At 59.6% G+C, this 26356-nt stretch overlaps 1 protein-coding gene across 6 annotated transcripts; it reads right to left on the bottom strand.

Annotated features, from left to right (window-relative positions):
* Positions 1–1960: 1960 nt before the first annotated feature.
* On the bottom strand, positions 1961–20513 carry CEP131 (centrosomal protein 131). Of its 6 annotated transcripts, none has more exons than XR_003792063.1 (26): positions 20300–20513; positions 17712–17913; positions 16865–16974; positions 16306–16420; positions 15877–16004; positions 13376–13489; positions 12674–12829; positions 11319–11436; positions 10845–10961; positions 10492–10642; positions 9880–9974; positions 9235–9417; positions 8554–8874; positions 8316–8444; positions 7106–7222; positions 6565–6667; positions 5598–5799; positions 5229–5504; positions 5038–5155; positions 4677–4751; positions 3548–3690; positions 3291–3468; positions 3000–3196; positions 2415–2876; positions 2217–2277; positions 1971–2140 (listed from the first exon to the last, which is right to left on the bottom strand). XR_003792063.1 is itself a non-coding variant. In XM_029213006.1 (25 exons), the coding sequence occupies exons 2-25, from the start codon at positions 17895–17897 to the stop codon at positions 2066–2068; spliced, it is 3468 nt and encodes a 1155-aa protein (XP_029068839.1). In that variant the 5' UTR covers positions 17898–17913; positions 20300–20513; the 3' UTR covers positions 1961–2065. The 6 variants fall into 6 exon arrangements, 3 of the variants coding, with proteins under 3 accessions (XP_029068839.1, XP_029068840.1, XP_029068841.1); XR_003792065.1 differs by having other exon boundaries at positions 5229–5336; XR_003792064.1 differs by having other exon boundaries at positions 8319–8444.
* Positions 20514–26356: the final 5843 nt, after the last annotated feature.

The following is a 26356-nucleotide window of genomic DNA, read 5'->3' as shown; positions in this document are numbered from 1 at the left end:
TGGGTGGGTGGGTGGATGGGTGGGTGGGTGGGTGGATGGGTGGATGGGTGGGTGGATGGGTGGGTGGGTGGGTGGGTGGGTGGATGGGTGGGTGGGTGGGTGGGTGGGTGGATGGGTGGATGGGTGGATGAACAAACAAATGAACAGATGAATGGAAACCCGTAAACCAGGAGCTGGGGAGTCAGGCACCATCTCCCTGATTGGAAAGCCACCACCATCCATTCCTCTGCTTCTCTGGCTGTGCCACCATCTCTCCCTGAAAGTCACCCCAAGTACCTGTCTTCCCATCTGCTGAAAACCTTACTTGCAAAAATACCATAGTTTAGAAACTCCCAACAACAGCTTCAGGTAAAACTACATTTTGGGGGTGGATCAGAGCATCCAGAGGCTGCTTCTCCCCGATTGGGTCCCTGCCCTGCCCCCAGAGCCTCTGGCCTGGAGACCAGTGAGCAGCCAGCTCCCTCTGCTTCTGTGCAGCTCAGGGAGGGTCGAGCAGACCCAGCCTCTGAAGCCCGCAGCCTGCTGAGCTGGTGACCCACCGCCCCTCGCCTGGCAGAGCTCACTCCCAAGACCTTGCCCCTGGGGCCCAGCCCCTCCCCACCTCTTTTCTGGGACTCAGGAGGAATGCCTCAAATGGCCAGCCTGGCTTTTAGAACAGCAGGCAGAGACAGCTGGTTGGCTGAAGTGGGTGGGGAGCTGGGAGGGGCTCTAGGCCCAGTGGGAAGGGCTCTAGGAGCAAAGCTGTCCCAAGGGGAGACAGGCGGGGGCCAGGAGCGCTGTGGGTGACTAAGCAAACCTCCTCCTCACCTTGAGCCCCAGGACTGGGAGCTCCAATTGGAGCTGGAGGGGCTGCAAGGCCTGCTCTCTGCCCGGTCATCTCATGGTGATGAGACAGCCCCGCAAGGGAGGGAACATGGATGGCACACATGTGCTCTGCCCAGGGACCAGGCCAGGCACTCCACCTAGGAGGGGTCAGGCCCAGAGCGGCCCTGCTCGTCTCACTGCTGTATCCAGCTCTGGCCTGGGGTTCTGCGAGCAGTCAGCTCCGGCACGAAGGAAGGAAGGAGCCGTCCCGTGCAGATGAGGGAGCTGAGCCCCCAGTACCCCAAAGCAGGGGATGCGGGTGCCGGGAGGGCCTGCAGGTCAGCGCTACTGTGAGCTGCCTCAAGCCCACGGGGCGTCTGCCTATGCCCTCCTGGTTGCTGAGACTGAGAGTGACCGCTGCCGGGACTCACGCTAGCGAGAGGCCAAGCCCCAGGGCCTTTCAAGGGCGCAGGAGGGGCTCCACCTGCACTAGGGCCAGCCCTGCGCCTTCCCACAAGTAGGGTGGCGCCTGGGCCAGTAGGAGGGCTGTCCTGGCTAGCGCCGGCGCTCCCCAGCGACCTGGTCCCAGCACCCTCGGCCAGGGCAGCAGCAGCGACAGAATGCCTGGCGGGAGGGCAGCGGGGGAGAGTTCCCAGAGGGGGAGTGTCCCCTCCGCTGCCTTCCCGCTCCCCTGCCCAGACCTTCCAGGAGGGGCCTCCACCCTCCTCGTGGGCAGGGCCTGTCCAGTGCCCATTTCTCACAGGTTCCAGGTTGTCACCTCCAGGGGGTGTCCTGAGTGGGGGAAGGAAGGAGAGGCCCTCAGGGAGGCTGGCCAGTTCTCTAACCATGGAGGGGGCACACAGCAGCCTGTGCAGGGGTCGGGGAGGAGGCTCAGAGCTCCGTCCCCAGGGGTGAGGGGTGTGGTGAGGGGGCACAAGCGTCATGGGGCTCGTCCAGGCCCAGGCTGGAACAGAGGGCCATTCTCTCTGCTCGGGGACTGGGGCCTGAGTTGCGGAACCGTAGGGCCAGGCAGGGAACATGGGGGGCAGGCCAAGAGCAAAGCTAGGTCGGGTCACCTCACACCTGGCCCTGAGCAGCCTCCAGCCCCGCCACCCCAGGCCCCAGCCAAGGAGAGACAAGTCAGGGTCACACAAAGTACTAAAAGACACCTCTTTACTGTTACGACGTAGCCTCGGTGCTCCACCTGAGGGGCGGCCAGAGCACTTCCCGCCAGGCGCCCTCAGCCTGCTGCTGTCGGTGGTCACTTGGCACTCGGGAACGGCCGCCTGCGCTGCTCCAGCAGCTCCTCCAGGTGGTCGGCCCTCTTCATCGCGGCCTGCAACAGGCCGTCCACCCTGGTCAGGCCCAAGCCACCCCCGCTCCCCCAAGGAAGGCCGGCCGTGGGGACCCACCTCGTGCTGCTTCCGGAGGCTGCTCACGGCCTCCTCCTTCTTTGCCAGGGCCAGCTTCACCCTGCAGGGGAGCGCACGGTGGGCCTCTGTGCGATGCCCCTGCCAGACCCCCACGCCGGCCTGCAGCTCTGAGTGCAGCAGGGTGGCCGGTGGGGGGCCTCCATCCCCCAAAGAACAGGAGGGGCCACTCCTGCCCACCTTGTCCCGCCCTGCTGACTGCGGCACTAGGCCGCCTGGAGAAGCCAATGACAGGATCTGTGACCCCACAGCTGACCCCGTGTGAATCCATGCCCCTTGGGAAGGGCTCCCTGCTGAGAGGAGGACGAGAAGCCCCCACCACGTGCCTGCGTCGCAGAGCACCCACGGAGGGCAGGCAGGCAGGGACCAGGGAAGGACTGAGGGGTCCATGGCGGCAGGGGGAGTAGGGGGTGGAGGGTGTCCATCCTTTCTGTATAGCACCCACTCCACCCAGGCCCAGGGGGCCAAGGGCCAGGGAGCTCCTCTCCGGACACCCACACATAGGGCACCCGCCCTGGCTGGGGTTGGCTGGGCTTCTTCCCGGGCTCTGGGGCCAAGCACCACATAGAGGACGACAGAGCCTCAAACACAGAGCCTGGAGCAGCCACGGCTGATGGGGCCCAGTTCTGCATCGGCAGGAAGCTGGAAGGAGGGCGCACAGCCTGCTCACCTTCCTGGGCCCAGCGTCCTCTTTGGAGCCACAGGGTCCCGCCTGCCTCCCCCAGCCCTGTGCTCCCCAGGACCCCAGTCAGCCCTGCGGCCCACCTCCCGTGAACCTCCTCCAGCTCCGCCTGCTTCTCCCGCGTGAGCTGCTCCAGCTCCAGCCGCTGGCGGGCCCGCAGCTCGGCCAGCTCGGCCCTGACCTGCCGGTTCTCCTCCTCAGAAGCTGCCAGCCGGTCAGCGAACTCCTGGCGAAGGACCTGGGCCAGGCTGCTGCGCTCGCCAGCCAGCTGCTCATTTACCTGGGGTGGGGTGGCGGGTGGGGACGACAGGGACGGCATGAGGGGACGGCGGGGGCTGGGGGCTGGTGGTCGGCCACCCCTCCCGCCTGCTCACCGCCTTCACATCCGCCAGCTCCTTCTCCTTCTGCCGCACCAGGCCCTGCAGACGCACATTCTCCCCCTCGGCCTCCCCAAGGCGCCCCTTCAGCTCTGCGCACCGTTCCTGGAGCTTCCGCTCCGACTGTTCCAGTTCTGAGAGCTCCGCCTCATACTTATCCCGGAGGCGTTTGACCCTGGTGGCGGGAGAAGCAGGGTCAGAGGCAGCCCCATTGCCAGTCTCTGGGCCTTGCTCTGGGGTTCTCGGGGACTCACCGGCTCTCGGCGGCCCGCTCGTTCTCCTCCCTGGCCAGCGTCATGTCGGCCTCCAGCCGGTGGATGACCAGCTCGATCTCCTTGTCCCGGCCTCTCCGGATCTCTTCCTTCAGCTCCCGTTCCCGGTTCAGCAGCCACGCTTCCTGCAGGGGAGGCCCAGGGGGTTTGGGGGGGCCGGCTGAGGTTGGCGGAGGAGGACGAGGGATGGCCACATGGACTCTTGGGAATGCCCTAATGGCAGGGAAGGAGAGGCCTCGCACTACCCCAGGCCCCACCTGTCCTCAGGGGCGGAGGCCATGTCCTGTCATCAGGACCCAGCGTGGGACACAACAGGGGCTTGAGTAAGAACCATTAGCACAGCCTGGTGCTTCTCCCCACCCAGAGACCCGGGACCAAGGCCACAGAGACCGTGTCTGCTGCCAAACTGACCCTCCTGATGCAAGAAGGGACCTCATCTGGTTGCTGAGGGCAGGGCCGGGTGCCCCCACCTGGGGGCAAGAGCGTCAGTGGGGCAGCCTCTTGGAAGGCAACCTGGAAACTGCCATCAGGTTTAACATGCCTCACCCTTTAACTCGGCAAACAGTCTGGGAACGTATCCCACAGATATGGGGACCCCTCCACGCGTGGCTGGGGGTGGGGAGTAGCATGGCTGCTGGGCCACTGCTCAGGCTTTGTCCCCAGGCTGACGCCTTGTGTGGCCCCGGGTGCCTGTCCACCACAGCCTCCTTCCAGGACAGGAGAGGTGACACAGCCCACTGACACAGCCCACCTGGTAAAAGGCATGAGAGGACAAGGAAAAGCCTGCTCCTGCGTGGGCCCCTTACACTGGCTGCAGGTCAGCCTGTCAACTTTGAGAGCAGCTACCTGGGCGAGGGGAGGCTGAGGAATGCCCGCCACCATCAAGTGGGGTTCGCTCCAGCCTCCTGGTCTCTCCCGAGGCCACCTGGAAGCTCACTCAAGTACAGTCAGAATCACACCGCCAGCCCTGGGCAGCCAGAACCCACATGTGCCCGAGGGGAGGCCACAGAGGTGGAGCCTACAAGCCAGCTTTGAAGCCTGGGGTGCCGGGCAGGAGGGGAGAGAGGGAAGGAAGACCCCACCCCCTGCCCCAGCTTCACCCTCCTCCCACCTCCTTCTTGGCGGAGTTGGCCTCCCACATCTGTTTCTCCACCTCCAGCTGGTCCTTCAGGGCCTTCAGTTCCATCTGGGGGCCAGTGACAGGGTGAGAGCAGCCCCCGCTGGCTGCTCCCCACCCAGGGCAGTGTCTGCAAGAGCCTGGATGGGGCCTGCGGTCAAGTTGGGGGTCTGTGGTGAGCTAGCTGGGGAGCCCCGTCACGTGAACCCAGGCTCAGCGTAGCACTCCAAGTGGCTGCCACCCTGGCAGGTGGGCGCTGCTCCTGGCAGTGGCCCCTCTCCACGGGTGGTGTGGGTGCTCTCCTGCTGGGCTGGCCTGGAGGGGCGGGGCCCGGGCGGGATGGGGCGGGGCTGACCTGGTGCCTGCGCTCCTGCTCCTCTCTCCCCTTCTCAAACTCGGCCCTCAAGGCCCGGCCACCTGCCGAGCTGCTCTCCTCCAGCTGCCGCCTCAGCTCGTCCAGCTCCGCCCGCTGCCTGCAGGTGAACAGAGGCCAGTTCTGTAAGGCTGGGCGGGGCTGGGCGGGGCGGGGCTGGGGACTGGAGGTACCTGGCGGCCTGCTGGCCCAGCCGCTCCTTCTCCTCGGCCACCTCGTTGTAGAGCCGCCGCCGATGCTGCTGCAGCGCCCGCTGCTCCTGCTCCAGGTGCTGCTCGAAGCTGCGGACACAGGACCCGCTGGGGGTGGGGCCGCCGGAGTGCTGGAGTCCCCGCCCCATCCACCCCAGCCGCCAGCCGGGCACGCCCCTCAGAACTGAACTGCCCAGTACAGCCGCATCCCTCGGTGTCCTGCACCGCCCCGTTTTCTCTGTCCTCCGAGGGAGGTCACTGCGGAGGAAGTGCTGTTCGCTCTGGGGGGGTCTGCGCACACCCCAGGCCTCACCCCCACCCTCCACGTCCCCAGAGGGCTGGGCCCCTCACCGCTGCTGGGCACGCTCCCACTCCTGACGGCCCAGCGCCTCCTTCTCCCGCTCCAGGTGCTCGCGGAGCTCCTCCGCCTGACGTCCGTAGCGCTGGGCCGCGCGCTCGTCCGCCTGCAGCAGCTCCACCGCGTGCAGGCTCTTTAGCTTCTTCACCTCCTGCTTGTGCTTGGCGATCAGCTTCTGGATCTCAGGCTCCAGGCCTGGGGGGCGTGGCGGGAGACCATGCTGCAGGGACCCTCCTCCACCACTGCGGGGGCGCGCCCCTCGCCCCTCTGTACTGTGGGGGACCCCTGGCCTCTGCCCACCATGACGCCGGGGCTGCAGTCCGGGTAGAGGACCCCCCACCCCGGGCTCCAGCCCTAAGCACAGCTGAACGCACCAGTGCCCACGGCAGCTCCCTGCCCACCGCTCCAAGACCCCCCCCTTGGTGCTCTGGCCTGCTGGGTGCTCTCCCTGCCCACTGCTCCAAGACCCCCCCCTTGGTGCTCTGGCCTGCTGGGTCTCCCACTGGAGGAGGGGGCTCACTGGAGAGGGTGTCCTGGGGCAGGAGGGCCGGGCATGGGCAGGCACAGCTGGGGCTGCCCCATCAGCCCTCAGAGGGATCTCTAAGTGGGAGAGGAGCGACTGTGCCGCCAGCAGGCGGCCCCCACCCCGAACCCCCATCTGGCTCGCTCCCCTGGAAGCTGGAGGAGACCAGGAGACCCAGCAAGGGGAGCCCGGCCAAGGGAAGGTGAGGCCCCCCAACCCGGACCGGGCCCTCTGTCTGGACGCTGGTCTGTGGCCAAGCTCGTGTGCCGCCAGCCTCCCTTGCTCCTCCTGGCCTCGAGCCAGCTGGGCCGCATCCCTGAGTCTCACTGCTTCCCAGGAAGCCTCTCCGCCACGTGTGCAATTGGAACTACTGCTCTTACTCGAGACCCCCACGATTACTCCGCTCGAGTGGCAGCTCTGGGCACAGCGGCACCCACCTTTGACCGTGATCTCCTTGATCTTCCGGGTCTTCTCATTGATCCACTTTTCCCTGCGGACTTTTTCGGTGGCGCTCATGAGTTCTTTGAGTTTCTTAATCTCCTACCAGCAAGGAAACAGGAGTCAACAGAGCAGCTGTGCGAAGCGGGAAGATGCAAATGACAGCCCCCTTCTGGCCATCCCCTGGGTTTCAGGAGGCGGCCTTTCAACAGTGACCTCGGGCAGAGCAGAAAGCACCAGGGGCTGCGGGTCATTGTCTGACGAAAGCCAGGAGTAGTAAGTGGCGTCCCTCTGACCAGGGACCAGAGCGGCGGCATGTCCTCGGTCACCTCCTCTGAACCCCACCTCCTCATCTCGACATGGGAGGGGTCACGCGAGTCCCTCAGCCCCTGCCCCGGGGTGTGCCACCCGCTGGGCTTGCGGGAAGCAGCTCGGAGGTCGGGGAATGAGGCTCCGGGGCCACCTGTCCTGGGGTTCCTCGCACAGGGCTTGCAGGCACAGCAGGCCTGGGGTCAGGTGTCAGGAGGGCGAGGGGCTCACCAGCTCGTGCTGCTCCCGCATCTGGGCCTCCTTGTCCTTGAGCCTCTGGTCCCCCTGCTTCAGCTCGGCCACCAGGGCCTCACACTTCTCACCCAGAGCCTTCTTGTCTTCGATCAACTGCGACCAGGGGCGGAGGTGAAGCTGCTGCCCCATGAGGCCAGGAGATCCCGCCTCCCCTCACCCGGGGGGCCAGCACACCAAATCCCGAAACACCCCGCTGCTCCTGGGTCTGTGCGGGACCCTGGGTCTGGGAGGGTATGCACACATGGACAAGGGGCTGCAGCTGCCCCCGGCCCTCAAGCCCCCTGAGACCTGGCTGGTGTCAGCGGAGCTCAGGCAGGGACGGTGCCTTGGCTACAAGCCCTCCACTGTGGCCACATCAGGAGCTTCCTGGAATGGGGGTCATTCTTTTGACCCCGTCACCTGGCCTGTGGAGAAGGGCCTGCCCGTCGCCTGCCAAGGGGTCTCTGTGAAGCCCCAGGATGGCACCCAGCCTCACTGAGGGCTCCAGGCAGACCCCCAATTTGGAGACACCTATGACCACCAGGCAGAGTGTCGCTAATGGTCATGGGAGGCCGCTCGATTCCTCTGGGCGCCTGCCTCTCTTCAAAGACCCCGCACCAGAGTTTTCCTCAGAAAAGGACCCGATGGGGGTTCTTGACTGAACACAGCGTGGGGCTGAAGCTTCCACCACCCTGTCAAGGGAGCTCTGGCTGCCCCACCAGCCCCAGCAGACCAGGAGTGGCCTCCCCGGGACACGGACAGTCTGGAACGCACAGGAAAGTTCAGGGTGTGTCCTGCTGGACGCCTCCCACCAGGCCCCCAGAGGACCAAGCGGTCCTCTGAGTGATCCCACACGCCTGGACCCCATCCTGGATGTGCTCTGCCCAGCAGCTCCTGCTGCCCGCCCACCATGCTGGGCTGGGGAGCACGGCCATGGGTGGGGGGAGGATTATGGCTGGGGGGAGCATCGCTGGGGGCTGGTGAGCAGCACCCAGTGGGGCTGGTGTGCACAGACAGGACCAGCCCTGGTCCCCACAGGGGAAGATGCTGTCCGTTTCTACAGAAGGAGAAGGAGACCCACAGGGGAGGCCAATGGCTCCAGAAATCTCCATGAGGCCCGAGCTGGTCGGGAACCCAGTCTCGTTCTCCTCCCTGACTGCTCAGGTCCTGACAGCCCTGCCCTCAAGCCCCGCCTCCCAGGCAGCACCACCTGGTCGATGAAGGACAGGTGCCGCTGTATGGTGGCCTCGTAGTGCTCCTTCTGCTGCCGCAGCTGCCGACCCAGCTCCTTCTCCGTCTCTTTGACCCGCCGGATGGTGAGGTCGCGCTGCTGCGCCTGTGGGGGGTGCGGGAGATGAGACAGAGATGAGGCCCTCAGGGGGCAGGCCGGGCACTCGCTCCAGCTGGGGACATGGGGACGGAGGCAGTGCTGGTGGCGACGTTACCAGCGCCCTCTGCAACAGCACCATCGCCTGCTTCTTCTCCTCCACCTCCAGCTGCAGCCGCATCACCGATGTGCTGACCTCGGACGCAGGCTCCAGACGCCCCAGCCCCTCCTCTGGCACGGGCCCCTGGAGACCCCTCCACACCTGGGGGGCCGAGGCCGGCGGGCCCTGCCCAGACTTCTCCATCTCATCCAGGAAGCTCATGATACTCTGCAGCTTGGCCTCCGAAAGCAGGGGCCCGTCCTCGCGGGGGCAAGCAGCCACACTCAGCTTCCCAAATTTCTCCAGGTTGTCGGCTGTCAGGGAGCTGGAATCGTCCTCCTGCGGGGGGCGGGGGCGCAGCGGAAGACTCTGGGCTGGCCTTCTAGGAGCTGCTCGGGGCCCCCTGGGGCAGGGGAGGGCCTGGTCCAGAGGGAGGGCCTCTCAGGCTGCCCAGACCCTGGCAGGGCATCCATCACCTGGGGGCACCACTGGCAGAGAGGTGGTGCCCACCCCACCTCCACCCCTAGGTTATTCTGGGGGTCCTAAACCTTAGTGAGCCCGGGGATGACGGGGGGGTTCAACAAGGTCCCATCTGGCCCTCGTTAGCGTCCTGACTAGAGCAGGGAGGAGCCCGGTGGACTTCCCTGGCCCCCAAAGCGCCCCTGTGACTGCGTGGACAGTGGCAAGTCCCACGGTCACCTCGTCGGTCCAGGCGTATTTGTCCTTGTGGTAGGCCTGGGGGCGGGGCAGCGGCTCAGGCTCCTGCTCCAGCAGCTTCAGCGTGTCCAGCAGCTCGTCCAGGGTTGCCCTGGACTTGGCCCTGCTCCCAGCAGGGCCCAAAGCTTCCAGGCCCTCGCCAGCCATGTCCTGGGAGCTGGCATCCTGCAGCAGATGGGCCATTAGAGGTAGAGACCACCAGAGGACGGTGGGGGGAGAGGCCGGGGTGAGGCTTCCTCCACACGGGTGCCTGCCCGCTCAGCCACAGGGACTGGGCTTGCCCCCCAACCCACCTCCAGGGAAACAAAAAGGGCGGCCGAGTGAGATGGGTCCGGACCTGGCCTCCTCGGCCCTCAGGCTGGAGGCGTTGGCCAACACCTAACCTCTGAGCTTCCAGCTCTCTTCTGTGGGTCTGCACAGGCTCCACCCCAGTGTCCATGAAGACCCAGCGGGATTCCAGAGCAACCACTGAGACCCCAGCCCTCCGCTGGAGTGACAAGACCCATCCTGGGTGGCCTTTCCTGGTGTGAGTGACCCCACAGCCAGGGAGGGGCAGGGAAAGGGCAAGCACAGATGCACCCCAGAGCTGAAGCCGGGCAGGGAGGGCAGGAAGGGCTGTGCCGAGACCTGAGGCTTGTCCTCTGGAAGCTGCCGGGGCTCTGGCGACGAGTCGCGGGCAGGCTGGCAGGGGTCCTCCGGGCCCGCAGTGCAGAGGCCAGCCCCTGCACAAAGGAACGCAGCGTCAGCCCACCTGGGGGCAGCGAACGCGGGGGAGCCCTTGGGAAGAGGCCAGGGAAGGGGGATGCAGGCCTGGGATAGCACGTGCCACAGTGGACCTCATGGAACAGCGGGGACAATAGAGAGCCCTGACCTCCCGGGGCGAGAGGTCAGGTAGCTGGTGCAGCTGCTCTGGAGGGACCCTGTGTCCAGCTCCAGAGTAACTGGGGCACAGGTGGAGGAGCAGGGCCTGGCGTCTGCTGAGAACGACGCCCCTCCTCCACGGGTGGAAGCCACAAACAGGGCAGTGGCACAGGGGGCCAGAGGACACTGGCAGAGGCCACACCTCCTTCTCAGCCACGGGCCTCCCTGAGGGAAGGGGATGGGGAGGTCTGGGCATGGGGTGTCCGCCTTCAGGGATGGCTGCACCTGGGGTCACCATACCTGGGGTGCCTGTACATAGAGCCGGAGGCAGAGGTGGGCAGGTGGCAAGGCAGCCTCCGGGCTCTCGGACCTGCTCACCAGTGTTATTGGCCTTGCGGGTCTGCTGGGCGGCGCTCCCCGGCCTCAGGCTTGGCTCCTGGGTGGTCTGGGGCTTCCCCGGCTCCCCCGGCCCCTTCAGCAGCCCAAGGTCAGCGTTACCTGACTTCTGGGCTCGCTTCTGCTGCAGTTCCTGCCGTGGGGAGCACCTGTGAGCAACCCCGCCTAGGGGAGAGGGTGGCCCCTTGTCCTCCCCAAGCCGTGCTGCCCAAGGCCCCACACCCAGGGGCTCAGGGAAGGGGGCGGCGGGGCCCCCAGGAGCGCAGTGGTGCTCTTGGCACACGGGGGTCCTGCCTTAGCACCAGGCTCCCCATGTGGCTCAGGTCACCCCTCACCTGGATGGCTGCCCTCCGGGCCTGGCGCGCCTTCTCCTCCCGGGCCTTCCTCCTGGCCACCTCCTTCTGTTGGTGCCGGTCCAGGAGGGTCCCCTCTCCTAGCCGCTGCCGCTGCCCCTGCAGAAGCCGAGCCATGGTGGGTTTCCCTGGGAAGATGGGGTTGCCCCATCCTGCCATTTCTCTGCCCCACAGAGGACAAGGCCCCCCTCTCCCAGGTGGCCAGCGGCTCCTGCAGGTGGGAGATGGCTTTGCATCCCAGCCAGAAACCCACCCCACCTTTCAGCAGGGGTGACCTGGCACCCAGGCCCTGCCAACCGAGTGACTCAGGAGGGAGGAAGCTGGGCCCCCAGATGGGGGGGACCCATGGGGCAATTCTAGGTTCAACCCCACTGGTCCGAGAAACCCTGCCATATAGCTGGACCCCTGGGATTCTCGCCCACGCCCTCAGGGTATGGCTCACACACCCACGCTGACCTCTTGCTTGGACGCCAGCAGGTGCTCCAGGCGGGCGGCTCCAGCTCGGCGCCGTTGCACTTGATGTCGGTACCAGCGCTGGATGGTGATGGCGGCCTGGTTCACCTGGTGGATAAACCTGCCAGAAAGTGGGGCTCAGGATGGAGGCGGCCGAGCCAAGGCCTCCCTCCCCGGGTCTCCAGAAGGCCCGGCAGGCAGAGAAGCCGGCGGCTGTGCACGTGGCCCTTCTTCAGGTGCCAGCGTTCCCCAGGGAAATGGGGAAAACTGCTAGAAACAGAAAGTAACCCAAAGGCCCACCACCTATGGGTGAGCACCGTGTGCTCCTGACAGCGACACTACTCACAGACAAACAGCAACAAACCAGGGACTCTGCAGGCCAGGCACAGGAGGCCACAGGCCGGTGCTCTAGTCAGGGCCTGCTAGGGAAGGCAAGCTGCAGGGGACAGGCTAGTGTGGCCAGGGTCTCGGCCGGAAGGGGCTGGGTGAGAGGCATGCGAGGGGATCCCAGGGGGTGACATCGTTCCGTCTGCACGTGCATCAAACTCATAGACCTGTGCCCTAAAGGAGGCGTGTGTTGCTGTACGTAAATTATACTCAGTAAAGCGGGTTAAACCCAAAGCCTTCACCTTGGCTCTCAGGGACACTTTGTTGATTCACTCAGCAAAGGTGCTAATGGACCATCTAGGATGTGAGCAGTCACCGGCCGTGGGACATGCACGCAGAGGGGAGCCCTGGCAGGGACACCCGGGCCTCACCCAGCTCGTCCCGCTTGCCCACTTCCAGGGCCCAGTCCCAAGCTCTACTGGGACAGCAGGGGTGACTGCTCAGCCAGGTGAGGCTCTCAAAGCCCAGCCTCTGATCGCTAAGTGGTTCCTGACGGGGCACAACATCACAGACCTGGGGCTGCAGCAAAGATCCCACCATGCCCACCCTCTGCGCTCCCCTGGGGCAAGATTCTAGGGGCGGCTCCATCAGTTGTTTGGAGTTTTTCAGTTTTATATCTTCTTTCTGCTTAATGTTTTTTTAACTAACAGTTTTACTGAGGTATGGTTTACATACTTATAAAATTCACCCATTTTGAGTATACGATTCAATGATTTTTAGTAAATTTACAGAGTTGTACGACCACCAGCATGATCCGGTTTGAGAACGTTTCCATCGCCACCCAAAGCACTCCCCTGGCCCCAGGCAGCCACCGCTCTAATTTCTGTTTCTGCAGATTTGCCTTTCTTGACGTTTTATATAAAAAGGATTGTACGTGTGGTCTTTTCAGCCTACATATCTTAAAACAACTCTTAAATGGAAATTTCTCCCACTGGTACCTCCGGTCTCCTCCCAGCCCCAGCTGCGGTCACCTCTCAGCCTCCTCCTCGGTCACCTCCTTCCGTCTGAGCTGGCCGGCGGTGCCCCCCGAGTTGTTCTGGACCGTGTGGTTGCTACGGGCCGCGTTCTTTTGCGGCTTCCCGAGGCTGCTGCCCTCGCCCTCATCCGTGGCTGCCTTGATGATGTTGCTGACCGGGAGGGCAGAGAAAGGCTCACAGCCTCCTGACAGGGCCCCCATCTCCTGGCCCCCGGGGGACAGCTCTGCCCGCAGCCCGGGGAGGTGCCTCGGCCTGGTCCTGGGGCCTTGGGCCTGGCAGGAGGCACCCACAGATCCTGTCCCCTGTTCTGACTTGCTGGTCATTGCCAGGGTCACCTACTCTGCCCCCACCAGAGCCCGTCTGGTGGCACCCAGGGTTAATGGGCACTGCATTTAAAACAGCAGAAAGGTCTCAAATGTTACAGGATCCCAGAGCCAGATGGTGACTCAAGATACCCAAGGGCCGCCCCTGACCTGAGCACAGCGTGCGGCGGATGCAGGGCTGGCGGACTAGGGGCTGCTCTGCTCAACTCAGCTCAGCCCTGCTTGAGGCCCTCCTTGGCTCTGGTCTTAGCCGGGGACCGGAGACTCAGGGGGTGGCTGCGGCTTCCTCGGCAGGACCTCAGGCTGGAGTGAGCCCGGGCCCACCTGTGTGGCCCAGGTTGTGCACCGTGCAAGGCTGGAGCCAGGGCCTTACTTGAGGGAGGGAGCCATGTGGTTGGAGCTCTTGGGAGGCGGCACCTTCTCCGAGGGGGTGTAGTGGTTGTGCACCATGGTGGTGACGCAGTTGCCCACGGCGCCCTTGTTGCTCCTGCCAGGAGAGACCGGGGCAGGGGGGTCAGGCTCTGGGAAAGACCCCCGAGTCATGCTGTTGATGCCAGGGCTCACTGTGGCATCGTCTCAGTGTCCCTGCCGGTGGGGCCCTTCTTGGGACCCGAGAAAGCTCCGCCAGGGCATTCCACCGAGCAGAACCCAAGGTTTGAGGGTGAAAACTGCGGCCCCTGACTTTGGACATGCCTGCGACAGGGTGGGGGAACGGTCACAGACCAGTCAACAGAGAAAGGACCTCCCCCTGCCAGTTACATGTGATGGATGGAATACACACTGTTTTCTCTCTGCCCCTCTCAAACCCGCCAGAAGGAATAAAAAATGTACAAACACACAAGGATGAGAAGACGAGACAGCGGCAAAGAGATGTCCACAAAGTTCTTGAGGACGAGGAACAGAGGGCCCAGCGGTGACTGACTCGCAAAGTGAGTGAGGGGAAACCTGGGTGCCTCAGGGGCCACAAGGTGGCTGGTCTGCACCCCAGAATCCAGGGAGGTGCGGGAAGCAAGGGCACCTGGCTCTTCCAAAGCAGCAGCTGCGCCTGCACCCCCTTCCTCACTCTGAGCATCAGGCACCAAGCCCACCCTGCCCCACCCCTCCTCCTGCAGAAGACAAGCAGCTAGGTCTCCAGGTGAGAGTCTGTGCACTGGACCAGGACACCCCCAGCCCTTTCCTGCCGGCCCGCAGAACTGGTGGCCCTCAAATTACCCCACGGGGGAGACAGGAGGATCTCTCCCTGGAGAGACTGGGCAGCCCCAGCAGAAAAGTCCCAGACGCAGACAGGTGGGGAGCCCCCAGCACAGCAGCCTGGTCCCCACACAATCACCCCAAAGTGAAGCCTCCAGGCAACTTTTAGGGCCTCCCTCTTAAATTCTGACAGAGCCAGTATTCCAGACATTTGGGGAAAGACCCACATGTAAAAAGTCAACAAACAGAATATGATGGAAATAAGGCCAAGCAAAGAACAGGACATTTCAACAAATGTACACTCAGTGTCAGGCTGTGCTGATAAATCTTTAACAGCCAAGTCTCTGGAGAGAAAAGCTCTTATCTGCAGCATCTGCCAATGTCAGTGACAATAGTTCCCACCATGGCTGATTTCAGACACCCTGGAACCAGAGCCGGGCAGAGGAGGACGGTCAGCCTCGTGAGCCGGTGCAGGCAGCTCCAGCCGCCGCTGCGTGGAATCCTCAAACACGTGAGAGACAAAACAAGAACAAGATGCTACGAAAGAGGAAGGACGGAGAGACATTCGAGAACAAGAGGAGCTACAGGAGAAGAAACAAAGCGAGCAAAGGGTTGAAATACACAGTTAAGTGCATCTATCAGAAAGCAGATCCCAAAGCTGAAGAGAAAGAAAAGGGAAGACGCCAACTTTGTAGAATCAACTCAGGAGGCCCAACATGCAAATAACCGCAGTCGCAGAAAGAACGGGAAAAAGAAAAGGGAGAAAACTGTCAAAGAAATGACAAGAGGAAATTTCCTAGGACCGAACAGCACAAGTGTGCACATGGACCAGCCACCAAAGCCCAGTGTGATGAGTGAAAGAACCACGTCGAAGGCCTGGCCCTGGGACCTTCCACAACAGAGAAATGAAAAGATGACTCAAACTGCTTCTAGAGGGAGGAAAACAGACACGTGAAAGGACTGGGGATCAGGAAGGCAGTGAATTCACAACAGCTCTCCATGGAAACTGAGCAATTGCTTCAAGATGTCAGGAAGGCTTTCCAATCTAGAACTCAGCGCCAGCCAAACTCTCAGTCGGTGGAACGGTCACGGCATGTTCAGGCACACGTGGTCTTAGAAACTTTACCTCCCACACATCCTGAGGAATCTACGGGAGGATGTGCTCCCCTAGAGATGGAGGAAACGGAGGGCCTACCAGGAGGGAGGGGATAGCAGAGGGAGGCCAGCTCGGACCCAGGCAAGAGAAGACAGGGCTGCGAGAGGTTTCTCTGGAGGAAGGTGGACGGGCAGGGCACCTGCTGGCCTGCTGGAGGGGAGTTCTAAGGTTCTCTTGTCAAGTCTGGGAGAAGAAGTGACCCACACACAGACGACGAACCAAGGAGGAAAACAAGAGATCATTTTTAACTCCGGGAAAAACAAAAGTGTGCCCCAAACATCAACAACGTCTCTTGAGCAGATTCTGCTCTGAGGTTCACATCTTGGATTCCTCAATCCTCCTGACTCTGGGGGGCAAACACAACCATTATCCCCTTGGTATAAATGAGGATCCTGGGGCCCAGGAGGGTTAAGCAACCTGCCCACAGAAATGTTCCGAGGCACCCTGGTCCAGACACAAATAAGACAAAGCGGCCACCCCCGGGAGCTCTGGGTGGGCAGGGCCGTGTGGCCCTGCAGCCGGCGCACCTGTTGTTGGCGGTAAAGTTGGGGGCCAGGGGCACCGTGCACTCTCTCCTCCGTGGGCCCACCGGCACGTCGAGGGTGCCAGGACTCTGGGCATCGGGTGGCAAGGTGAAGGCCTTGGGCTGGTCATCCTGCACATAGACGACAGCCTGTGACCTCGCTGCACACGCCACTGACACAAGGCCCCTGCCCTGCCCCCACTGTCCCACACACACATGGGGAGCGGTGGGATGGCCTAAGGGCTGGGCCATTCTTTGCTGCTCCTCCTTACGTTGACCGCTGTGGTCAAAGCTGGCTAACTAACACTGATGCCCCCCACCCCCTGCTGGCCCACCCTGCAGGGGCAGCGAGAACGAAGCCGGAACCAGGTGTCACTCCCAACGGACACGGGCCGCGTGACGTCCTGTCCGCTCAGCTCAGCTGCAGCCTCACCAGGACATTCCACGTGGCTCCCTTCTCACTGGAAGCTTTGCTCAGACCGGCAGGCCTCTTTCTCCCACCGGGGCTGCCCTCGAAGAGTGTCAGGAAGTCCGGGGGCTCTTCTGGCCTGTGTCACAGAGAGGACAGCAAGCAGGGATAGTCACTGGGCCCGGGGAGCCCGGCTCCAGGAACCCAGACAGGGGTCATCTTACGAGGGGACAGGAGGGACCAGGTCACCGGTGGGGACTCCTGCTCCCCAGCCCACAGCATAAAATATCATTTGTCAGCCCCGATCTGACAACCGCGCCTGGAAGAGGTGCTCACACCTGTCCTGTGGCCACCACAACACCTCAGGGAAAGCGCAGCAAGGACAAGGAGGAGGCGCAGGCAGGGGGATGGTGGCCTTGAGGTCCACATCCCTGCGCGGGAAATGACGGGCCAAGACTCATCCCGCCCGCCCCGCCCAGGGCTGGCCCCCCGTCCAGCCAGCGCTCACACCAGTGAAGCTGGGAGAAGGGCTAACAGAGGGAGGAGAGAGCAGGCCGGGGGTACCTGAGGGGTCAGAGGTTACCTTAGGGGGCCAGGCCATGCCTGGTTGGCTTGTGGCTGGTTGACCTGCGTGGCACTGTTAGATCTGCGAAGGTTGCTGATGGCCCGGGAGCCTCCGGGCCCTGGGGCCTCCTGCCAAAAGGAGGGAAGCAACCAACCATGTGGCCAAGGTTTTAGACCCTCGCCAGTCCACGCAGCACCAGGCCAGGCTTGGACACAGATTTAGAGAGAGGCTCTCCTGGGTCACACGTAGACAGGTGGGCAGGGGAGCAGCATGGGGGTCCTGGGTTTGACCTGCTGAGCGGGGGCAGGTCCTCGGCCTCTCACACGAAGTGGGAGCTCCTCACCCCTGGCAGATGGAAGGTCCGAGAGGAAGCGTGTAAGGCCCGCCCGGGAGCCGCAACAAAGGCTGACCATACTCCTCATCACCTTCTAACCAACGAGCCTGGCCGCTCACTCCCCCTGCAGCTCTCGTCCCGCAGCTCCCGCGGCCATCCTGCTGCCCGCCTGCCCTGCCCTGCCTGGTATCTCAAGGCCACCAGGAGCTCCTCCTTCCCCACACATCAACCCCGTTTACAGAGGAATCACACAAATCCAAATGTTGCTGGAACAGGAGGGACAGAGGGCTTGGTGCTGGCAGGATCTAGGCTCTGCCCGGGGCCAGCCGACCCCAGTCTTGACCTCTTGGTGAGTCAGCTCCCTGGTCTACAAGCCGGAGTCCTTCCTGCCCCGGGGTGGCCCCAGGGATGCACCGGATGATGGACATGAAGGTGCCTGCTGAGGTGTGGAGCTTACCCAGGAGTCAGACGCCACCCCGAGGTAGGGGGCCCTGGACACCCCTGGACCTGAGGCCCAGCCCTAACACTCACCAGCATCTTCCTCCTTGGCTCGCTGCCAGTGACCACGGAGATGGAGCGGGCGATGGGCTTGGCGGTGGAGGCACTGTTGGGACGCCGGGACATGGGCGGAGGGAGGCCTGTCAGACTCAGGTCCATGCTTTCCGGGCTGCCCTCGGGAGGGCCGGAGGGGCCGCTGAGGGCCCTGGAGCCTTTCATGGTGGACAAGTAGGCCCTGAGCAGGGAAGAAGGGATGCGAGGAGGTGTCCTCCGAGGAACCAGATGCGCACACATAACCTCTGGCCCGGCCGCAGGGGCCCAGGGCGCCTGAGTCTGCCTGCCACCCAGCTCCCCAGAAGCCTGCCACGCCCACCACCCTCCTCACTGGGTGGCCATCTCCTCATTAGGAGCAGAAGCGAGTGACAGAGTGGGACCCCGAGCACAAACGGCTAAAGGAGGGCCTCCTGGGGTCAAGATGACCTTCCCCGGAGGGGCACTGCTGGGGGTGGCTGGGGGCTGCGGCAGTCATGGCTGTGAGCCCCCACCCCGTGACAGGTACTCCACCCGCCTGGGCCCCATATTCCTCACCTGTAAAATGGGCCTTTAAAAGTGCCTCCCCAGGGGTTATCATGAGGCTCAGACAAGACAGCTGTGAGGCTGGCACGTGGTGAGCACCCCACAGGCGATATTCTAACTGGGGTTAGGGCCCCCAAACTTATCTGACCACAGAACCCCCTCCATCTCCTCAGAACCACCCAGAACATCCACGAGCTCCTGGGATGCAGCATCTGCCGTGTCCAGGTCCCTCCTCCCCTCCTAGCTCGGCCACCTCTGCAGCGTCCCGTGTTGGCCCTTCCTCTTCCGACTGCTCAGCCCTGGGCCTCTCTCTTCGTCCCGGGGGACTGCCTCTGGCCTCCTGGCTTCAAACACCATCCATGGGCTGCCGGTTCCCACAGGCATACCTCCCGCCCCCCTGTCCCCTAGTTCCCAACCTAGCTAACCACGCAGCCCCTGCCACCTCAGACCCAAGCGGACTCCTGACCACCACCTCCAGCGCCCTTCCCTGGAGGGCATTTTCTGAAACCGGCTCAGACCGAAGATCCGGGTCTCGTCCTGACATCCTCTCCCTCACCTCCACACCTGCCCCCTCAGCAACCCAGCCGATGCCCCTTCCCCGTCAATGCCTTCCCTCCACAACCCCCATCTGAGCCCCCATCTCCTCAAACTGGAAAACCGCAGCAGCCCCTCCTCTGGCCCTGCCTGGCCAGCCCAGCCCCTCCCCGCAGGGCAGCCACAGCTGATCTTTCTGAACAGGGTCTCAGATCAGGCTATGCCCCCAGTGAAGACCCTCCGAGGACTCCCAGGCAGGGAGAATAAAGTCCACATGCCTAATGCCCCTCAGACCTGACCCTGACCTCTGTAACCTCCTCACTGCCTCCCTTTTCCCTCCTCAATCTGCTTGAGACCCTTCCCTGGGATGTCACGAGGCGCCCTTTCACTCAGAGGGCTGCCTGTCGCTGTCACTCTTCATTCCCTCATCCTGCTTCATTCTTCTTCACTTGACCACCTGCGCACACAGGTTGGTCTGTGCACGGCCTGATGCCCTCGTAAGAAGGTAAAGCCCATGAGCGTGGGGACCATGCAGCCCCAGAACCCGGCACGTGGCAGGTGTTCAGGTAATAAGAGGGGGTGAGCCGGCACCAGGAATGACCAGAGAGTAATGAGCACAGCCCTCTGTGCCACGGAGGACCCTGGTGGGCCAGCGGGCACACACCATCGTCCCCCAAGGTCAGCACTGCAGCCTCCTTCAGCCCCAACACCCACAGCAGAGGCTTTGGCCCCTACTCTCCAGCGTGAGGGCAGAGGCTGTCCCTGCCACTCACCAGGCCAGTGTCCTCAGTTATGCATTTCCGGTCGGGTCCTGGGGGTGAAATTTAACACCCTCCTCTCCTCGAGGCACTGGCCACACCCACGTGGACCCAGGCTGGCCCACTAGAGAAGGAGCGTGCAGGGCTCTGGGATGGTAAACACCGCCTCTCCGTGGAAACCTCCAGGCCAGACCTCACCTTGCATATAGAGGTGTCCCTCCCAGGACCTGAAGGTGGGTGTCCAGAGTCTCTGCCTGGACCCCTCAAGATGGGCTGTCCCAGGACCCCAGGCAGCTTCTCTGCCCGGCAGCTCCCCATCTCTCTGCAGTTTGGCTCAAGATGGTGAGACCGGACTGCTGCTGACTGGTTTCCACCCCATCCTCCTGGGAAGGCAGGAGGAGCTCAGCGGCCCTGGGGCATGAGCCCCTCCTCACCTGTGCGGGGGCACCGATGGGCCCTCACCTGCACCCTCCCCCTCATCTGGGCAGACCCCTTTACCTGCATAAGGACCCCCCCGGTCACCTGCGTGGACCCCCTCACCTGTGCGAGGGCCAGACCCCTTCACTTGCCCTGGCCTCCGCATCTGGGCGGGCCCAGGACCACCTCACCTGCGCGGGGACGCCCTCATCGGAACGAGGCCCCACTCACCTGCACGTTCCACCTCACCTGCGCAGCCCGGGATGCCCCTCCCTGCGCGGTCCAGGAACCCCCTCACCTGCGCGGGCAACCCCACCAGCACAGGGATCCCCTCACCTGCGCGGGTCGGGCCTGGGACTCTGGGCCTGCGGGGCCGAACGGCGAGGGGTGCGCGGGGCCCTCCAGGCGGGGACCGGCGGGGCCCAGGCTTTGGGCCGGCGACTTCACGCCCCCGGCCCCGGCGCTGACTCCGAGGCCCGGTGACAATGAAACGGCCGGGAGGCCGGGCGAGCAGCCGCAGCTAGCAACCAGCAAACAGCCTAGCACCTCCTCCCCGTCCGTCACGGAGGCCCGCCTTTCCTGCCCGCGCCGCTTTCGAATTGGCCCTCCGGCCTCCCGCTCCGGACATCCCGGGAGCTCATTGGGCCGCTCGGCTGTCCTTCGGGAAGTTCAGGCGTGGGAGGAGCAGCAGAGAGCTGGGGGCCCGTGGTGGCGGCGGGCTGCCGATTGGACTTGGCTGCGGGAGGCGGGGTCTCAGCAGAAATGGGGGCGGGTCCTGGGCGGAGCCTGTGGGGAGGGATGGGGGAGGAGGAGTAAGGGGCGGGGTACGGGGAGAGCAGCCGGGGGTGCGTGGTCGCTCCAAGCTTCTCTTTCACCCCAGCTCAGCCAGCTTGCGCGGCTGCCACAGGGTCCCCGAACTCCCACGCCGTCCCCCGGCTCCCACGCATACCTCGGCTCCCACGCCGCCCCCCGGATCCCACGCGGAACCTCGACTCCCACGCGGTCCCCGGGCTCCCTCCTTGCCGAGACCCGTCTAGACACGTGGGTCCCGCTACCCTCTGAAAGCTCCGTTTGGGGGTCCAGACCTGCGAGTCCCAGGGAGGCCCGCCTTGGGGGAAACGTGAAGCTGTCAATAGGGTGCCCCTTCTCGGGCGGCCCTGACACTGACTCCCACACCCAGTGCGCGGTGGCGTTGCCCTTTTTGTCTCCATCTTTTCTGTCTTGAGGATGCCTTTATTTTTTTTTTGCCTCCTTCTCGAAAGTTTTAATCCTCCCACCTCCACCCCCGCACCTGGGGGTTGTTTCCTATTATAACCCATGTCCATAGGCCCCACTGGCAGGGCCTCTCCTGCCAGTGTCCCACGAACGGCACGGTGCGTCCTCCCCAGCGCGCAGGTGGACCCAGCACGCCCAGCGCCGCGCTGCTCGGTCAGATTCCACCGGTCTGTGATCCCTTCACCAGGAAAGCGCCCTCTCCTCCACGAAACTTCTGATCTCACCAACAAGGCGTCTTTCCCTTCAAAATAACAGCACTTTGCTGATTTTTGCCCCACTTTTACAAATCAAATACTTTACTTTAAAATTTTTAAATTCATGTCAATAAAAATCACATTTTGGTGCGTACAGCTGAGTTTTGATGATGCCTAGAGTTGTACCACCACACAAACAAGGCACAGAACACTTTCTCCCCTCCCCAGACCCTGGGCTGCCTCTGTGTAGCCAAACCCTCCCCACCCCTTGCCCCAGCCACCACTAACCTGTCCCGTCACTATGATTTTGCCTTTTCCAGAGTGTCGTAGAAATGCAGTCCTGCGGTGTGTAGCATTTTGGGTCTGGCTTTCTTCGCTTAGCGGTGTGAGAGGCATCCATGTTCCTCTTCATTGCCGACTAGTATTCCACAGTATGCGTGAACCATACTTTATTATTCAGCAACCCAAGGACATAGGGTTGTTTGCAGTTTGGGACAATTATGAATGGAACTGCTGTAAACATTCACTTTTAGGCTCTTGTATAAACATAAGTTTTCATGTCGCTTGGGTAAATAAATACTTAAGAGGGGACTACTAAATTGTATGGTAGGTACATGTTTAACTGTTTAAGAAACCGCTCAACTTTTCCAAAGGAGGTGTATCTTTTTACATTCTCACCAGCAGCGTCTGAGTTCCAGTTGCTCCCCATTGCTCTCACACTTGATATTACTGGGTTTTTTAATTATTATTTTTTTAAAGTAATACTAATAGGTGTGTAGTGGTATCCCACGTGGTCTTCAATGGCATTTCCCTAATGATGTCGAAAATCTATGCATGTGCTTCTCTGCCCTATATTCATATACCTTCTTTGGTGAGGTGTCTGTCCAAATCTTTTGCCAACTTTGTAAACTGGGGTTTTTGTTTTATCATCGAGTTTTGAGTGTTCATTATATGTTCTTGATACAAGTCCTTCCTGAGGGCTGTAATTTGCAAACATCTTCTCTAGTCTGTGGCTTGTCTTTTTGTCCTCTTCACTGTGTCATTCAAAGTGAAGTTCTTCAACTTTGATGACGCCCAGTTTTTTCTATTAGAGTTTGAGCTTTTTGTATCTCACAGACGTTGCCTAATCCAAGGACAGAACATTTTCTGCTAGGTTTTCTTCTGGAAGTTTTACACTTAGGTCTGTGGCTCACTTTAAATTTTGTGTAAGAGGGGCTTCCCTGGTGGTGCAGTGGTTAAGAATCTGCCTGCCAATGCAGGGGACACGGGTTTGAGGCCTTGTGCAGGAAGATCCCACATGCCGCGGAGCAACTAAGCCACAACTACTGAACCTGTGCTCTAGAGCCTGTGAGCCACAACAACTGAGCCCATGCGCCACAACAATTGAAGCCCACATGCCTAGAGCCTGTGGTCTGCAACAAGAGAAGCCACCGCAATGAGAAGCCCATGCACCACAATGAAGAGAAGCCCCCGCTCACCGCAACTAGAGAAAGCCCGTGCAGCAACAAATACCCAACACAGCCAAAAATAAATAAATAAAATAAATTTTAAAAAACACTTGTGTAAGATATGAGATGGGGCCAAGCCTCATTCTTTTCTTCCAGTTGTTTTAGTACTATCTGGTGAAAGTCTATCCTTTCTCCATTGAATTACCTTGACACCTGTGGAAAACCAATTGACCATATCTGTGTGGGTCTGTTTCTGAACTGTCTGTACTGGTCCATTGAGCTGTGTCTGAACTTTCACCCATCTCACACTTCAAATCAGGTACTGTGAGCCTTCTATGTTCTTTTTCAAAATCACCTTAGCTATTCTAATTGCTTTGACTTTGGCTGTAGCTTTTAGGATCAGCTTGTCTCCATCTACAAAAAAAATCCAAGGGGAGTTTGATGGGGATTATGTTAAATCTATAGATCAATCTGGGGAGAATTGACATCTTAACAGTAAAATTTTCCAATCTGTGAACATGGTATATCTCTCCATTTATGTAGGTCTTCATTGATTTCCTTCATCAGTCTTTTGTATTTTCATCATATGGAGCCTACATATATTTTTTAGATTTATACCTAATTATTTCATTTTTCAGATGCTATCATAATAGTGTTTTTTTTGTTTTTCTTAAATAAATTTATTTTATTTATTTTTATTTTTGGCTGTGTTGAGTCTTCGTTGCTGTGTGCAGGCTTTCTCTAGTTGCAGCGAGCAGGGGCTACTCTTCCTTGCGGTGCATGGCCTTCTTATTGCAGTGGCTTCTCTTGTTGTGGAACACGGGCTCTAGGCGCGTGGGCTTCAGTAGTTGTAGCACGTGGGCTCAGCAGTTGTGGCACGTGGGCTCTAGAGCGCAGGTTCAGTAGTTGTTGTGGTGCGTGGGCTTAGTTGCTCCGCGGCATGTGGGATCTTCCCGGACCAGGGCTTGAACCCATGTCCCCTGCATTGGTAAGTGGATTCTTAACCACTGCACCACCAGGGAAGCCCTATCATAAATAATAGCTTTTTAAATGTCAATTTCCAATTGTTTATCACCAGTATACGAAAATACAGTTCATGGTATAATTTACTCTGTAGCCTGTGTTCTTGCTAAACTCATTTATTAGTTTTAGGGTTTTGTGTAGATCCCATGTGATTTTCTACATAGACAATCATGCTCTCTGTGAATAGAAAGTTTTATTTCCTCCTTTCCAATGTGTTTGCCTTTTGACTTTTTCTTGTTTTATTTTGTGGCTGGAGCTTCCAGGACAATGCTAAACAGAAGTGATGAGCGTGGACAACCTGGCCTTGTTCCCAATCTTAGGGGGAAAACATCCAGTCCTTTGCCATTAAGTATGGTGTTAGCCATGAGATTTTTGTAGATACGCTTTACCAGGTGAAAGAAATTGTTATATTTCTAGTTTGCTGTTTTTTAAAAAATCATGAATGAATGTTGAATTTTCTCTCTTGCTATTTCTGTGTAAAATGATAATGTGATTCTTTCTCCTTTAGTGTGTTAATATGATGAATTGCACTGCTTGATTTTCAGATGTTGAACCAGCCTTCCTTCCCCAGGAAAAACTCCACTTATTGTGATGTATTACTTTTTGTATATTGCTGGATTTGTTTCGCTAATTTTTTTAAATTAATTTATTTTTATTTTTGGCTGCGCTGGGTCTTTGTTGCTGCGTGCGGGCTTTCTCTAGTTGCAGAAAGCAGGGGTTACTCTTCGTTGTGGTGCGCGGGCTTCTCATTGCAGTGGCTTCTCTTGTTGCGGAGCACAGGCTCTAGGTGCGCAGGCTTCAGTAGTTGTGGCTTGCGGGCTCTAGAGCGTAGGCTCAGTAGCTGTGGCACACGGGCTTCACTGCTCCGCGGCATGTGGGATCCTGCTCTGCGGACCAGGGCTCGAACCCATGTCCCCTGCATTGGCAGGCGGATCCTTAACCACTGCGCTACCAGGGAAGCCCTGTTTTGTTAATATTTTGTTGAGGATTTTTTTTTTTAATCTATGTTGATGAAGGAGATTGGTCTGTAGTTCTCTAGACCAAGCGTACATGGAACATTCACCAAGATAGACTATATTCTGGGCCACTAAACAAACTTTAACAAAAGTTTGAAATCTTTAACAATATAATGGAAGTCTCACAAAATATGTTCTCTTACATCAGAGTTAAAGTAGTAATAACAAAAAAAAACACATTTAAAAATAATCCATCAGACAAAAAGAAAGTCTTATGGAAAATTAGAAAATATTTTGAACTGAATAAAAATAAAATGTTTCAAAATTCATGGGATGCAGCTAAAGCAGTGTCTAGACGAAAACGTGCGGGATTCCACGCTCCCAATGCAGGGGGCCCAAGTTTGGTCCCTGGTCAGGGAACTAGATCCTGCCTGCCACAACTAAAAGAGCCCACATGCCTCAACCAAAGATTCTGCATGCCACAACTAAATATCCCACATGCCTCAACTAAAGATCCTGCATGCCACAACTAAAAAAAAAAAAAAATGATCCTACATGCCACAACTAAGACCTGGTGCAGCCAAATAAATAAATATTTTTTAAATGTTTGTATTAGAAAAGAATAAAATCAATAATCTAAGCTTTAAAAAACTAGAGAAAGAAAAACAACCAGAATGAATGAAATAATAAAGAGCAAAAATCAATGAAATAGAAAACAAAACTAGTAGATAGAATTAAACCAAGTTAGTTCTTCGAAAAGGTCAGTAATATTAATAAACCTCTAATCAGACTAACCAAGAAAGGCGAAAAATTATCAGTAACAGAAATGACAGGTGGGACTCTATAGAAATTGAAAGAATAATGAAAAGTAGGCTAGAAAAACTCTATAGCTGGGGCTCCCCTGGTGGTGCAGTGGTTAAGAATCCGCCTGCCAACGCAGGGGACACAGGTTTGAGCCCTGGTCCAGGAGGATCCCATATGCCACGGAGCAGCTAAGCCCGTGCGCCACAACTACCGAGCCTGAGCTCTAGAGCCCACGAGCCACAACTACTGAGCTCACGTGCCACAACTACTGAAGCCTGCACGCCTACAGCCAGTGCTCCACGAGAGGCCACTGCAGTGACAGGCCCGCGCACCGCAACAAGGAGTGGCCCCCGCCCACTGCAACTGGGGAAAGCCCGCATTCAGCAACGAAGACCAACACAGCCAAAAATAAATTTAAAAAAAAAATTACTTAAGCTCGCCTATGAAGCAATAGATAACCCAAATCATCCTAAATCTACTTAAGAAATTGAACTTCATAGTTAAAAACCTTCAATTCAGAAAATTACAGGACAAGATACTTCCACTAGGGAGTCTTACCAAACATTTAAGGAAGAAATACCTGTCCCTGCTTTTAGAAGTCCCTCTGTGTGCCCCTCAGGGCCATTTTCACACACACACACACACACACAACGATGGAAAAATTTTAAAAAAGCAAACAGTGCAGCTTTGTGT

Source organism: Monodon monoceros, unplaced genomic scaffold (assembly GCF_005190385.1).
Source record: "Monodon monoceros isolate NGI ecotype Baffin Bay Population unplaced genomic scaffold, NGI_Narwhal_1 Super_Scaffold_9, whole genome shotgun sequence".
Taxonomy (NCBI): Eukaryota; Metazoa; Chordata; class Mammalia; order Artiodactyla; family Monodontidae; genus Monodon; species Monodon monoceros.
This window is presented reverse-complemented; position numbering and strand designations above follow the sequence as displayed.